This window comes from Mustela erminea, chromosome 10 (assembly GCF_009829155.1).
Source record: "Mustela erminea isolate mMusErm1 chromosome 10, mMusErm1.Pri, whole genome shotgun sequence".
NCBI lineage: Eukaryota > Metazoa > Chordata > Mammalia > Carnivora > Mustelidae > Mustela > Mustela erminea.
The window spans coordinates 89,125,279-89,141,378 of record NC_045623.1 but is presented as its reverse complement, the minus strand read 5'-3'; the positions used below and the strand labels follow the sequence as shown (position 1 = coordinate 89,141,378).

Genomic DNA, 16,100 nt, shown 5'->3' with positions numbered 1-16,100 from the left:
TTTGATAGAAAGAGATCACAAGCAGGCAGAGAGGCAGGCAGAGAGAGAGGAAGGGAGGCAGGCTCCCTGCAGAGCAGAGAGCCCGACTCGGGGTTCGATCCTAGGACCCTGGGATTATGACCTGAGCCGAAGGCAGAGGCTTTAACCCACTGAGCCACCCAGGCTCCCCATTCAATTAAAATTTTTTTAAAAAATTTGCTATCATATCCCCTGAGCAGTATCTTTTTTTAAGTTATAAGGAGAATTCAGATAAATTACAAAAGGTAAATCACATAAACTGGGAGAACAAATCATTAGGTTAGACACTTGAATGGCAAAATTCTCACTGAAATTCTGGAATGGAGATTTTACTAACTTTCACCCCTCACAGTGTCCTCCCTCTTCCTTTCTACCTTCCTTTCTACTCTCCAGTTATTCTCTCAGTTACCAGCATAGCATAGTGGCCAGATTGCTTGCATTCATGTTACACTCTGCCAAAATTAGCTTAAAGACTTTGAGCTAAACTTCTTTGTACCCCGCTTTCAACTGTCAAAGAGGGACAATAACAGAGCCTAACACATAGGGTTGTTACATGGATTAGTGAGTTAATATATGAAAAGTACTTAGAGACTAGAAGAGAGTAAATGTAATATAACCATAGCCATTATTATTGTATTATAACTTCACCCCAGCCCAGGCATCCTTCCCACATTCATTTCCCTTAGAAAGAAATCTGCTCTGCTATTTTATACTCTAGGGAGAAATGGACAACACCATACCAGAGACTCCACATATCTTCAAAGATGAGACTAATAAAAGGGAAGAGTAGGTTCTACACAGCAAAATTTTTAAAAGAAATGTTACTTACATAAAAAGTACACAGCATCAAAATCCTTAAAGCTCTCATATTTTTTCTGAATGGACCTCAAACATTCAAGTAAGAAATCAAGATTTTTTTCCCCCCTGGTATATTCTGAATTTTCAAACAGTTTTTCCTGAGATATAATTACCTTTTTTTTTTAATGTTTACTTATTTACATTAGCAATCATTACACCCATCAGGGATTTGAACTCATAACTCCGAGATCAAGAGTTGCATGTTCATCTGACTGAGCCAGCCAGGTGTCCCTGTAATTAACTTTTATTTATTTATTTTTCTTTCTTTCTTTCTTTCTTTTTTAAAGATTTTATTTATTTTTTTGACAGCGACACAGGAGAGAGGGAACACAAGCTAGGGGAGGGGGAGAGTGAGAAGTCTCCCCACTGAGCAAGGAGCCCGATGTGGGGCTCGATTCCAGGACCCTGAGATCATATTAAGGACTGAGACACCCAGATGCCCCTTATTTTTCTTAAGTAGGCTCCATGCCCAATCTGGGGTGTTAACTCATGAACCTGAGATCAAGAGTCACATGTTCTACCAACTGAGCCAGCTAGGCACCTCTGTAATTAATTTTTAAAGCTAAATCCCCAGATGAAGTTTATCTATTTACTCAAATACCTGTATTTTTGGAATAGCATTTAATGTACTAACCAAGATGTGACTATGGGAATTGAAGAGTAAGGGGAAGAAATCAAACTGACTAGTTATATCCATGTTTCCCAAACTTGTCTATTATTATAATTACCCGAATAACTGGTAAAAATACAGACTTCTAGTCATGCCTACTTAAACAGGATTCTCAGGAGATGGGTATAAAGCTAGACAAGAACTTCATATTCCAACTACAATGGCTGTTTTGTCTCCTATGTATACCTGGATAAGTCTGGGGTTCACTGTTATACCCACTGATGAAAGACTATTTCTAGACCCAGTAACTTAGAAGGTCTATTTGTATAATCTGGTATACAATGGTATAAAGACCTATGGTCCTAGAATCTTATGTTATAGCAAAATCCCCTACATATTCAACTAAGTGTTTAGAGATTCAACAGAAGCAAGAGTGCTAATGGGGCACCTAGGTGGCTCAGTCTGTTTAGCGTCCGACTCTTGATTTCAAGAGAATATTGTAGAGAAGCAGATAAATGGGTAGATTTGGTCAAAATAGAAGTAGATAAATGGGTAGATTTGGTCTAATCAAATTTGGTAGATTTGGTGACAGGCAAACAAGGCAGTATTGAACGGTTTCTAATTTCTCTTTGAATTAGGGAGAGCAAGATCCCCAGCTGAGTGAATGGGAACAGAGTGGAGGGTAGAAACCAGGAGGTAAGGAGGAAGGGAGGGGAAGAAAGTTAATTTTAGAGGCTAGGGAATAAAATACACCGGGAAGGGTGGACGGACCACCAAGAATCTTTAAGTGCCTGTTTGAGATGTAATTATAAATGAAAACAGATCAGTACCGTTTTGTGTTTTCCCATCACAAAGTTTGGGTGATTGGAAATAAGCATGGAATGGGTGGATAGTTGGTTTGACCAGGGTTGCGGTTTTGCTAGGAAGCATGCCACAGGGGAAAAGGAGAAGTTAAAAGGAGAAGTCCCTCACAAAATGTTTGTCAGGGACTGATTAAATTAATAGATCTTATCATTTAAACAGCATAAGAAAGATACGGAAGTTTTTTTTTATGGGAGGGGTCAATGTTTAAGAATGAAAATGACAGCTCATGTAATGGGAAGTGCATAGGAAGATATCATATGGGAGTATGGGAGTAGCTACATGAGCTAGAATGCAGTGTGTGGTACTAAAATAGTCAGATTCTGGAAATTAAGATATTAGAGGTGATGTAGTTACTAGTTCACAGACAAACAAAAGGAATTAAGAACTGGAGAAAGCAGAAAACAATGGCATTGCAGAAGTGAGAGCATGAGGTGCAAAGAAGCTACCTCTTATCCAAGAGGGAGTGGAGCTAATGACTAAGGCATCCCATATTCATTTGGTAATTGACACGAAATCCCTTGAATTTCCCTTATTTCTGCTTATTCTTCCCATTCTGTTTACTGTACATCTGACTGGAGAATATTTACTGTTGTCTCTTCCATATATCACAGGACCTGGTAGATAACATGAGTTCAGTACATATTACTGAATAAATAATGAATAAGAAAATATCAGCGCTTACTCGTTTCAAGGACAAACTACTGGAAGGAAATTTTCATCTTAAACCAAGTAATTTCAAAACATAAAGTCTGATGGGGCGCCTGGGTGGCTCAGTGGGTTAAAGCCCCTGCCTTCAGCTCAGGTCATGATTCCAGGATCCTGGGATCATATTGGGCTCTCTGCTCAGCGGGGAGCCTGCTTCCCTTCCTCTCTCTCTGCCTGCTTCTCTGTCTACTTGTGATTTCTGTCTGTCAAATAAATAAATAAAATCTTAAAAAAAAAAAAAACCAACAAAGTCTGACATGCTAAAACTAAAAAAGAGAGTAGTCAACCCAAAACACGCCCCTATACTAATCAGCATATGAAAAAAAGACAGTAAGTAGATCATTAAAAAGAAATTCAACTTTACATACCTTAAAGTTTGCTCTCCTGATTCCTGCATCTTGGCTTTTTTTACCTGCAAAAATAATTATACAAAGGCATCAATATAGTGATCTGCTCTTGAAATTATCAAGCTATTCAAATGGCAGGCTAATATTAACTAATAAATTACAAGGTAACTGTTTCATTTTGTTTTGCTTAGATTTATTTAATTAACCTTTGTTTTATTTTAGAGTTAGAGATGGACTTGGTTTTCACATGAGCTCTTTTCTTTTTAATGAAAAAAGTATTTTTCAGGTTCAAGGTAAAATATTTACCAGATTTTTACTCGAGATAAAATGTTTATCAGAGGGGTGCCTGGGTGGCTCAGTCAGTTAAGCGTATGCGTTTGTTTGGCTTGGGTCATGATCCCAGGGTCCTGGGATCGAGTTCTGCATCAGGCTCCCTGCTCAGTAGGGAGCCTGGTTGTGCTCGTTTGTGTGCACACACACACTCTCTCTCTGCCAAATAAATAAAAATCTTTACAAAAATTTTTATCAGAATCAAATATCTAAACTTGGATACAAACTAATTGGTTTTAAATTTTAACAGACACATAATTATCTTATCCAACAGTAAGTGTGGCAATCTCAATATCACCTACTCATTTATTAACTTATTAAACAGGAATGTCTTTAATTAAAAAAAAATATTTTACTTATTTATTTATTTTGAGAGAGAGGGAAGGAGGAGATGGGGGGGCAGAGGGGGAAGGGAGAGAGAAACTCAAGCAGAGTGCTGACCTTGATCCCATGACCCATGAGATCACAACCTGAGCCAGAACTAAGAGTCATACGCTTAACCAACTGAGACCCCAAGAGCCCCAGGTTATGAGCAATTTAAAAAATATTCTGCATGCTATTATTTTATTCCAGATTTTTGTCTTTTCTAATTCCTTCTGAGCTGAAAGCATTTCCACTGAAATAGTTCAAGAATCCACAAACAGAAGATCAACATTTAACACTGCTAGTGGATTTCCCTGCTTTCATATTACAAAGAAGCTGATTTTAGAGCTCTTGATTAGAATAACTAGTCATAGTAGAAACATGCTTAGTATGCTTAGCCATACAAAATTATAGGTCCTTCAAAGTATTTCAAGCCAACAAAAGGCAGAAACACTGTTAAATAATTTTAAACAAAAATATCAGGTGGGAATATAGCTATTTAATATGAATATTTAATATGAATCAATTTAACATCTCAGACATTATTTCCCTTGATTCAGGTAATTATGTCCCCCTGTAAATCAGGACACGTGTGCCACCTTGGCACTAGAGGCACGTAAATGAACTCAAAGGATACAGACAAACTTTACAAGTATGGGTTCAAACAATATAATCCAGAAACTGAGAGAATGTAAAATAGTATAGCTACTTTGGCAAACAGTCTAGCAGTCCTTAGATAAGGTAAATAATAAATAAAAGATAAATACAAGGCCCATAACATTTTTCATGGACATCTATTCCTCATGAGAAAACATGACAAAATAAATAAAGCCACTCTTGGCTTCCTGCTTATGGCATACCAACAGACATTATTTTTTACTGCTACTTTAATTTTCATAAGTAAAGCGAAAATCAAGGAAAGGGGGGCATTAAGAAAAACCCTTGGGGTGTCTGGGTGGTATGGTTGGCTGGCTGTCCAATTCCTGGTTTTGACTCAGGTCGTGAACTCAGGGTCATGGGATCAAGTCCCACAGCAGGCTCCGTGTTCACCTCCCCTCCACTCTGGCTTCTCCCACTCATGCACTCTCTCTCTCTCCCTCTCCCGATCTCTCTGTCTAAAATAAAGAAATCTTTAAAAAAGAAAAAACCTCTAAGAAAAACAGGCACAGCATAGGGCATATAGTCAATTGCACTGCAATAGATGGCATGGTCACAGATGGCAGCTACACTTGGGGTGAGCCCAACACAACAAAGAGTAGATAAATCACTACGTTCATCTGAAATTAATGTAACATGGTGTGTCAACTAAAAAAAATTTTTTTTAAAGATTTTATTTATTTTATTTGACAGACAGAGATCACAAGTAGGCAGAGAGGCAGGCAGAGAGAGAGGAGGAAGCAGGCTCCCCACTGAGCAAAGAGCCCGAAGCGGGGCTCGATCCCAGGACCCTGGGATCATGACCTGAGCTGAAGGCAGAGGCTTTAACCCACTGAGCCACCCAGGTGCCCCCCCAAAATTTTTTTAATCCTCTAAATTTAAAAAAATTACAGAAGCATTTGAAGAAAAACAAAAACCTTTGAGGCAGATAAATTCTTACTAGGCATATTAAATTCCAAATCCATAAAATAAAAAACAGATTTGATATTACAAAAATTCAAAACTTCTATGTGATAAAAGATGCCATAAACCAACCAGGAGATTGAATACTCCTAGGATAATATATGGACTTTGACAAAAGCATTTAATTTATTGTAACTGTATGATGTAACCCCACTGAAAGGGGTGAGACATAAAGGAGCTACTTAAGATAATAATGGATGACATTGTGACTGGAAATTGCAAGGTTAGACATAAGGAAAATAAAATTATCTAGTTTACTTGCCTGCCATAATTTCACAAATGACAAAATATATGCTTTTGTTATAAAATGTGCTGCCCTTCCCACCTAAAGATGATAGTATTTACATAACGTCAGATGATAATGTAATTTTCCAACAGCAGGGATGAATTTATGCTTAGCTCACCCTAAGACTCTCTTTATGACCAAAGAAATGTATTTGTGACCTGGTAACCAAAACATTCTATACAGTTTTAAATCATCCATACAAAGAAAACTGGAGCACTGAGTTATCTAACTTATTATAATCTTAATTTTATTAGAACCACAGAATAACAAATTAAGTTAAAAAAAAAAAAAAAAAGAAATTCCCAAAAAAGAAAAGAAATTCCTTGGGCTCTCTGCTCAGGAGGGAATCTGCTTCCTCCTCTCTCTCTGCCAGCCTCTCTGGCTACTTGTGATCTCTCTCAAATAAATAAACAAAATCATAAAAAAAAAAAAAGGGAACTGGAGCAAAAATTTATTTTTATAATTAAAAATTTTTAATTATATAACATTTTATATAAAATAAATTTTTATACAAAAGTATAAATTTTTTATAATTAAATTTTATAATTAACAAATTATACTAGAGGGCCTTTAAAAATTATTATTATTTTTCTGGGGCACCTAGGTGGCTCAGTGGGTTAAAGTCTCTGCCTTTGGCTCAGGTCATGATCCCAGGGTCCTGGGATCGAGCTCCACATCAGGCTCTCTGCTCCGAGGGGAGCCTGCTTTCTCCTCTTTCTCTCTGCTTGCCTCTCTGCCTATTTGTGAACTCTGTCAAATAAATAAATAAAATCTTTTAAAAAATAATAAAATAAAATAATTATTATTTTTAAAGTTTTTTTTTTTTTTATTATTTGAGAGAGAAAGACCGAGAGAGCGTAAGTGGAGGGCCGACAGAGGGAGAAGCAGATTCCCACTGAGCAGGGAAGCCCAACGTGGGGCTCCATCCCAGGACCCCAGGATCATAACCTGAGCTGAAGGCAGCCACTTAACCAAAAGAGCCACCCAGGCACCCACACCATAGGGTCTTTCAAATTTTATTTCACTTTTTATTTATTACAGTGCCAACCCAGTACAAAGAATAAGTAATACTAGAAATGGAGAAAATGTACCTAAAATCATATCTACCAAACAAAAAAAGTTTGGGGGAAAGAAAATGTTATTATCACAGCTAATTTTTTATTTTTTTATAAACATATAATGTATTATTAGCCCCAAGGCTACAGGTCTGTGAATTGCCAGGTTTACACACTTCACAGCACTCACCATAGCACATACCCCCCTCCAGTGTCCATAACCCCACCACCCTCTCCCTACCCCCCCTTCCCCCAGCAACCTTCAGTTTGTTTTGTGAGATTAAGAGTCTCTTATGGTTTGTCTCCCTCCTGATCCCATCTTGCTTCATTTATTCTTTCCCTACCCCCCAAACGCCCCACATTGCATCTCCACTTCCTCATACCAGGGAAATCATATGACAGTTGTCTTTCTCCGACTGACTTATTTCGCTAAGCATAATACCCTCTAGTTCCATCCATGCCGTCGCAAACAGCAAGATCTCATTTCTTTTGATGGCTGCATAGTATTCCATTGTGTATATATATACACGACATCCTCTATATCCAGATGGACATCTAGGTTCTTTCCATAGTTTGGCTATTGTGGACATTGCTGCTATGAACATTTGGGTGCACGTGCTCCTTCAGATCACTATGTTTGTATCTTTAGGGTAAATACCCAGTAGTGCAATTGCTGGGTCATAGGGTAGCTCTGTTTTCAACTTTTTGAGGAACCTCCATGTGTTTTCCAGAGTGGTTGCACCAGCTTGCATTCCCACCAACAATGTAGGAGGGTTCCCCTTTCTCCGCATCTGTCATTTCCTGGCTTGTTAATTTTAGCCATTCTGACTGGTGTGAGGTGGCATCTCATTGTGGTTTTGATTTATATTTCCCTGATGCCTAGTGAAGTATCATAGCTAATTTTTTTACCTTTCATGTACCATTATTTGCCTTGACTTGGGCAATTATGCTCTTCTATAAATCAAACATAGAAAACATGCACTGCCTTGGTACTCCAGGAAGGTAAACTAACTGAAAAGGATACAGACAGATTTTACTGGATTACAGAAGTATGGGTTGAAACAATACGATCCAGAAATCAATAGAATGTAAAATAGTGTAGCTACCTTGGAAAACAGTTTAGTAGTTCCTCAAATGGTTAAATATAGAATTACCATATAACCCAGTCATTTGATTCCTAGCTATATAACCAAGAAAAATGAAAACATATGTCCACAGATGTTCATAACAGCATTTTTAAAAAAGATTATTTACTTATTTATTTATTTGACAGAGAGAGATCACAAATAGGCAGAGAGGCAGGCAGAGAGAGACGAAGGAAAGCAGGCTCCCTGCTGAGCAGAGAGCCCAATATGGGGTTCGATCCCAGGACCTTAGGATCATGACCTAAGCTGAAGGCAGAGGCTTTAGCCCATGGAGCCACCCAGATGCCGTGTTCATAACAACATTATTCAAAATACCCAAAAAGTAAAAACAACATGAATGAATGGATAAGTGGATAAATAAAATGATAAAATAATGATAAATTAAATGATGACTGATAAAATTTAAAAATCCAAACAATATTATTTAGCAATAAAAGGGAGTGAAGTACTGAGACATGTTGCAAAGTAAATGAACCGTGTGAAAAACTAGGCTAAGTGGAGGAAGCTGGTCACAAAGAATCACAAACTGTATGATTCCATTTACATGAAATGTCCACAAATCAGTAAATTTTTAGACAGAAATTAGATTAGTAGTTGCCTAGGGCTGCAGGGGATGGGGAAATTGGAGGGTGACTGCTAATGGGTATGGAGTTTCTTTTGGGAATGATGAAAATGTTTTAAAACGGATTCTGGTGATGACTGAAAAACACTGTGACTATACCAAAAACCACTGAATTGCTTTTTTTTTTTTTAAAGATTTTATTTATTTATTTGACAGACACAGAGATTACAAGTAGGCAGAGAGGAAGGCAGAGAGAGAGAGGGGGGAAGAAGCAGGCTTCTGGCTGAGCAGAGAGCCCAATGCGGGACTCGATCCCAGGACACTGGGATCATGACCTGAGCCGAAGGCAGCGGCTTAACCGACTGAGCCACTCAGGTGCCCCTGAATTGCATTTTAAAAAGACGATGTAAATTGTATCTCAAACCTGTTATTTTAAAAAATGACATAATCTTATGGGCATGTTATGACTGAAGATAACACAAAAAGAAGAACCACTGACAAATTTGTGAATCAGGGTTCTATTTGTGCCTCTGCTTAAAAAAAAAAAAAAATTATGCTTTTAACATAACAGAGCAAGGGAATACTAGTAACACAGTACATGAATTCAGAATATCTGTGTTCTGTGGATGACTCTGTGATTTTTCAGATGATCAATGCTGGCTCTGCACTGACATCTCAAAGTTTTAGGTTTATAAGATAAAACTGCTGCAAGTCTGGAGGAGCAGAACTCATTAGAAATAACTTGAGTCCTTGCTTATACACACAGGAATAAAAATATTTTTAAAAATTGAGGTATGCTGGGGCACCTGGGTGGCTCAGTGGGTTAAAGCCTCTGCCTTCGGCTCAGGTCATGATCCCAGAGTCCTGGGATCAAGCCCTGAGTCCAGCTCTCTGCTCAGCAGGGAGCCTGCTTCCCCCCTCTCCATCTGCCTGCTGCTCTGCCTACTTGTGATCTCTGTCAAATAAATAAATACAATCTTTAAAAAAAAAGAAAGAAAGAAAGAAAGAAAAGAAACAAGAAAGGGATAATTCAGTAGGAAAGAGACAAGACGAGCTAATGAGAGTAACATAACTCCAGCTAATAATGCCCACCAGTAACATCTCTCTATGTATACAGGTAACGGTAGGGTTAAAGTTCTCGGTTTTATTTATTATCAACTTGGGATAGAACCACTTTTTCTACTCAAATTTTAGACCTCTACTACAGCCTGTGAATACTTTTCTCCTCAAAGTACAATATTTACTCTTCCTACTCTAATTATTTTTAACAGTTCATAAATATTCATGTTTTTAAAAAAATTTCATGTTTTCTTGGATTCTGTATTTGTCTAGTTAGCATCCATTCATCATAGGGACAAACTATAGACCAAAGCTGTGTACATCTCCCTTGTGATGCAGGGCCCATACTCTGATCCATCTCCTTTCCAACATACACACCAAGTCAGTATTTCCCTTGCTCTAATCAACCCACCCAGAAGCAGACACCAGAAACCTACTGACAGCCACAATGCCCCAAAAGCCCTTGGAATTATTCAAACAAACTAAACCTTGTTTACCTCGCCTTGCCTGGGGTAACCCCAATAAAGCCCGTGGCCTATAAATTCCCGTTGCTCCTTCCTGCCTCCTAACTGACACTGGTGCGTCTCCCTCTGGCCCTGGGTGGTGTGCCATGCTTTCCATATCTAAGGACAATCAGTAACATTAAACTCTTCTTTCAGTGGCACTGACCTCCCCATGTGGTCACTCAGTTACCTTTCTAAATTAAGACTCGGGCACAAATCAAAATAAATGACACCCTGTGACAATCACCATTTACAGTCAGTAGAAAATTTGTTTTTAAAATGCTTTAATTTTTTAAAAATGCTTTAATTTCTCACCTTCTTAACAGTCAGGTTTTGTACACTGTGTTATAGAAATTGAACAGAACAGCAAGGAAATGAAGCAGAGCAGAAAAGATGACTCACCAGCAGGTCAGCCTCACAATTCTCATTACTTTCAATAAATACGGAGTAACTAGTAATACCCATTTCAATAATGTGTCAGCACATAAGTCTTGAAACTAGACCTCCTGACTAGACTTCTGTCTTGCTACATAAAAACTCAATGACATAATTTTCTTTGGCATACTTAATGCCTCTAATTCAGCTATGTGTTCTCATAGTACATATCCTAGGAACACTGCTAAGGATGATTTTTAGTTCTACCATTTCCCTAATTATTGTTGCCCCATCAGGGATAAGGGATGACACTTCATATGTTCCAAGATCATTTTACCAATTGCTTATGTCTTTCTAGTTTTATTTATTAAAAAAGATTTTCTTTATTTATTTGTCAGAGAGCGAGAAGCAGACTTCCTGCTGAGCAGGGAGCCTGATGCCGGACTCGATCCCAAGATTCTCGGATTGCAGCCTGAGCTGAAAGCAGATGCTTAACCAACTGAGCCATCCAGGCGTCCTGCTCTTTCTAGTTTTATACTTACCTTAAGAAAGGGGCTAAAAGAAGAATGGCAAAGTAATCATTAGCATGTACTCTCAATGTAACAACAAATACTAAAAATGTATTAAAGGACTTGATGCAAGCCAGTGCCCATCCTTCTGTGATATAAAGAATACATCTAGAACATGAAAAACATGCCCTATCATCTGCTTTCAAAACTCAATTTTTTTCCAAGTTGGATTTTCATAAATGTAAACATATTATTATTCTACATTCTTTCTTACTATGAAATGCAAGAGGCTCATTCAGGATAGTAAATTGCCTTAGGATTTATCTAACTTCAGAAAGAGAAACAACACAAAAGGAAAAGATTCTTTAATATAAAAGTATCTTGAGGGGTGCCTGGGTGTCTCAGTCATTGAGCCTTCAGCTCAGGTCATGATCCCAGGGTCCCGTGATCAAGCCCCGCACTGGGCTCGCTGCTCAGTGGAGGCCTGCTTCTCCCTTTCCCTCTCCCCTGGAAAGGGCTTGAGTTCTCTGTATCTCTGCTGTATCTCTGTCAAATAAATAAATAAAATCTTAAAAGGAAAAAAAAAAGTATCTTGAAAGAATGATTACTATTGTTTTCCTATTATATTTTATTTATTTTTTAAGTAGGCATCATGCCCATGGTGGGGCTTGAACTCACAAACCAGAGATCAAGAATTGGATGCTCTACTGACTGAGCCAGCCAGGTGCCCCTGCTTTCCTTTTTTAAATGCTAAAAGTCAAAATACAGAAAGAGCAAAACAAACAAAGGCCATGGCAAAGGCAATAATCTGTATCCCCTGGGGACATTTAGAATTTTTATTTATTTATATTAAATATTTATAAGAAATTAAGACTCTAACCTAGACTCTAGGATCTTATGTTTTTAACAATTAGGTAGTGGTCAGGGGCGCCTGGGTGGCTCAGTGGGTTAAGCCGCTGCCTTCGGCTCAGGTCATGATCTCAGGGTCCTGGGATCGAGTCCCGTATCGGGCTCTCTGCTCCGCAGGGAGCCTGCTTCCCTCTCTCTCTCTCTCTGCCTGTCTCTCCATCTGCTTGTGATATCTCTCTGTCAAATAAATAAATAAAATCTTAAAAAAAAAAAAAAAATTAGGTAGTGGTCAAATTACACTTTTCTTCAACTTTTTTTTTTTTTTTAAATTAAGTCAGTCAGGGGCACCTGGGTGGCTCAGTGGGTTAAAGCCTCTGCCTTTAGCTCAGGTCATGATCCCGGGGTCCTGGGATGGAGCCCCGCATCAGGCTCTCTGCTCAGCAGGGAGCCTACTTCCTCTTCTCTCTCTCTGTCTGCCTCTCTGCCTACTTGTGATCTCTGTCTGTCAAATAAATAAATAAAATCTTTTAAAAAATTAAAAAATTAATTAATTAAGTCAATCAGAGAAATTTAGGTAAAGATAAAGCTAAGTTTTCAGGCAGAAATGATACATATATATACTGTTTTACTGGTAAACAGATGTCCTCTTTTATTTTCTAAAAACTTTAAGAATAGCCATTGGTGTTTTTTCTATTTTAATGGCATTTCCAAATACAATATGTAATTTTTTAATACTGTATTTTCTAAGCAGACTCTCTAGAATTAAACTAACAAAACTGAATTTAAGAACGCTGTTTTCTTAGAAGGGAAGTATTAGGAAGTCTTCTCCTTATTTTTATTCTAATTTGGAATCTCTAGTATAACTGAGTAATATTTAAAATCTTTTACAATTAGCTTTTCTATAAAGAACTTTAAATTGGGGCGCCTGGGTGGCTCAGTGGGTTAAAGCCTCTGCCTTTAGCTCAGGTCATGATCCCAGGGTCCTGGGATCAAGTCCTGCATCAGGCTCTCTGCTTACCAGGGAGCCTGCTTCCCCCACCCACCTCACCTGCCTCTCTGCCTACTTGTGATCTCTGTCTGTCAAATAAATAAAAATTTAAAAAAAAAAAAAAAGAACTTTAAACTGTTAAAGGAGACACTTACTGGTTGTTCTGGTAAGTCTTGCTCTTCTTCCATGAGGACCAGTATTCCTTCCTAACGTTTATGTGGCTGGATTGCGAGTGTCCGTCAGCAGTCTTCACTGTCTGTTTAAAAAAGGGGGGGTTCAAAGCTTTATGAACTCTTAAAGCATTATCATTGAGGCCATCAGAGAATAATTTTTTTAAACTTTTTGTTACTCCAAGCTTTCTACGTGAGTCCCAATCTCAAAATCTCAAACCTGCACGTGGCTTTTTAAAATTGACATGCTGCACCAAGTCGAGATAGGTGCACACAATGACCTTTATACTGCCTAGCAAAAGCCAACACGTGGAACCCCTTCTGCTGTACTTAAAACCCGGTTACTATAGTGCCTAATGCACTAAACATCTTATAATGACAGCCATGTGCAGATAACTAAAACATGATTTTAGGATTACTGTTACATTAAAAAATGATAAAAACTAGCCTAGGAAGTCAGTAAGTTATGATAACATCTAACCTGCTTGAATGTGGAACATTTACATAACTGTTAACACAGACACACTGAATCACTTTAAATGGGACAAACTGGAATATCGATTAAATACTTTCACAACCAACTATCTGTATATATGCAATTGATTTTAAAGAAAATTCTTCTAGACTTATTTTAGTAATTCAAATAAATAAGTAAAGCAAAACCCTGAATTTTAGAACTAAGGAAAAATTATATAAAACTAACACCCAATTTTATTCTGAAATAATAAGCTCCACTAAATATATTACCTAGTCAATGTTTTTTTCACTTAAAAGAGAGAAAAAGAGAGTGTGTGCATACAGCGGAGGAGCAGAAGACTCCCTGCTGAGACGGATGCAGGGCTTGATCCCAGGACCCTGAGATCAGGACCAGAGTCAAAGGCAGATACTTTAACGACTGAGCCACCCAGGAGTCCCACTATCTAGTCAATTTTTAAGCAAACTCTACCTTCTCAGACCCCGCTCTTCCTGTCCTGATTTTTCAAACTAAAAAAGAAAAATAGAGGACTCAAAACCCCCCATTTACTGGTATGAACTACCTACTGTGGCCTGCTGGCAAGAAATAGGTACGTATCATGAAACTAAACACATTATAAAAACAAAAACTCCGTATCTATTCAACACAAATGAAAATGACACTTCTCCAAAACTGATGTGACCATTTATGCTTTTAAAGAAGGTCACACTTGTTTTACTTCTACTAATCACTGTAACTAAACGTATAAAAGCAAAATCAAGTATAGAACCTTATCACTGAAGTAACGAACAGAGATTAAAAAAAAACATGCTCTCTGTCAAATAAATAAATAAATAATTTTTTAAAAAGGTGCGACTGGGTGGCTCAGTGGGTTAAGCCTCTGCCTTCAGCTCAGGTCATGATTCCAGGGTCCTGGGATCAAGCCCCGTATGTATCGGGCTCTCTGCTCAGCAGGAAGCCTGCTTCCCCCTCTCTCTGCCCCCCTCTCTCTGCCTCCCTCTCTGCCTACTTGTGATCTCTCTGTCAAATAAATAAATAAAAATTAAAAAATTGAAAAAAAAAATGAAAAGGGAAATGAAAACCCTCAGTTGTGCCATATCACCCCTCCCCTCTTTTGCTCTATAGCGATGCAATACAACACACTTTATTTTACAGCCACGCTCCAGAATGAGAAAAAGAGGGAACACACACGTGATTAGAGGCAGAACAGCCCAACTCTACCGTGACTTTATTCCCTTCCCTGACCTAGATGTCAAAAGAAAAAAGGTTTAAAGGTCAGAAGCGCTTGGTGATCAATACTCACGTGTAGCTCATACAGAGCCCCAAAAGCCAAGCTCTACATGACGCAGGTAACTGGTGCTGCAGAATTACAGGGCACAGTAACTAAAGCCCACAGGAGCTATCTTGCCTGAATTTGTTTTGCTCTCCTCAGAAGAGCATAATCAATGTGACGTGAAACGGATTCACAACTGTGAAAGATGAAACATTTTTATGTTTTATCAGCTTCTACCTATCTTAGATTTAAATCGAAATGTCTTTATTTTATGGGCTTTTAATACTGTCTAAATGTACTTATGTACATATATAATTTCATCCCCAAAGGAGCAAAATAGGGCCAAATCATGAGGGAAGTGTGATACCTTTAATAACTCATTTGTTGGATTTTTGTGTGATCATCTCTCACCTAAACAAAAAGTTATAGTATTCCATGTTTTACTTAATTGAAAGCCATACGTAATCATTGCAATCTCTAATTCGTAGATTCTCAGCACGGGAGAGGGAAGGGATATTCCTTCTCATGGGGGAAGGGTTATAAAATCTACCTCTGGGCAAGAATAAGGTAAGAAATTTTGTTTTAAAAAAGGATACTCAATAACATGTGTTTTAATTTTAAACACAAGAACTGATTTCAAAAATACAAACATTAAAGGGGCACCGTTTTTATTGATCAAAAGGGATCACAGGTTTTACAAGGTAAAAAATACTATTCTTAATTATGGGGAAATAAATTCTCAAGTCATACAAAATTAAATGTTAAAATCTTGAATTTTGTTTTCTAAAAATATGGCAAAATAACAGTGATTTTATAATGAAAAGAAGGAATTTTCCATTTTTCTTAAGACAAATTCTATGGTTAAGTTGCAAGAAAACTTTAAGGGAAAAATTGGAAGACATTCTTTCTTCCTCTCCTATTTCTTATTTGAAAATAAGCACTACTGTTTCCATCTTAAAAATTACCTTTATTTTCTCAGCTTTTCAATTTAGGGGAATAAAAGGGCATAATTTCTATAGTTAGGAAAAAATTTTAAAAATCAAATAACTGGATCAATGATCACTAACAATTTTGATCATTTAAAACAAATGAAAGCAGGGGTGCCTGGGTGGCTCAGATGTTTAAGCATCTGCCTT

General features: G+C 37.7%; 1 protein-coding gene across 4 annotated transcripts in view; it reads right to left on the bottom strand.

Annotated features, from left to right (window-relative positions):
- Positions 1–16,100, bottom strand: part of EYA3 (EYA transcriptional coactivator and phosphatase 3) — a 115,609-nt gene that overhangs the window by 62,336 nt on the left and 37,173 nt on the right. For 2 of the 4 annotated variants that reach the window (XM_032303707.1, XM_032303710.1), the window contains exons 2-3: positions 13,202–13,302; positions 3,424–3,467 (exon numbers count right to left, since the gene is read on the bottom strand). In XM_032303707.1, coding sequence (XP_032159598.1) covers positions 3,424–3,467; positions 13,202–13,234 — 77 coding nt within the window. In that variant the 5' untranslated portion in view covers positions 13,235–13,302. Of the gene's footprint in view, positions 1–3,423; positions 3,468–5,977; positions 6,076–13,201; positions 13,303–16,100 lie in introns of those variants that run through there. The other 2 variants (XM_032303709.1, XM_032303708.1) reach the window with 2 other exon arrangements.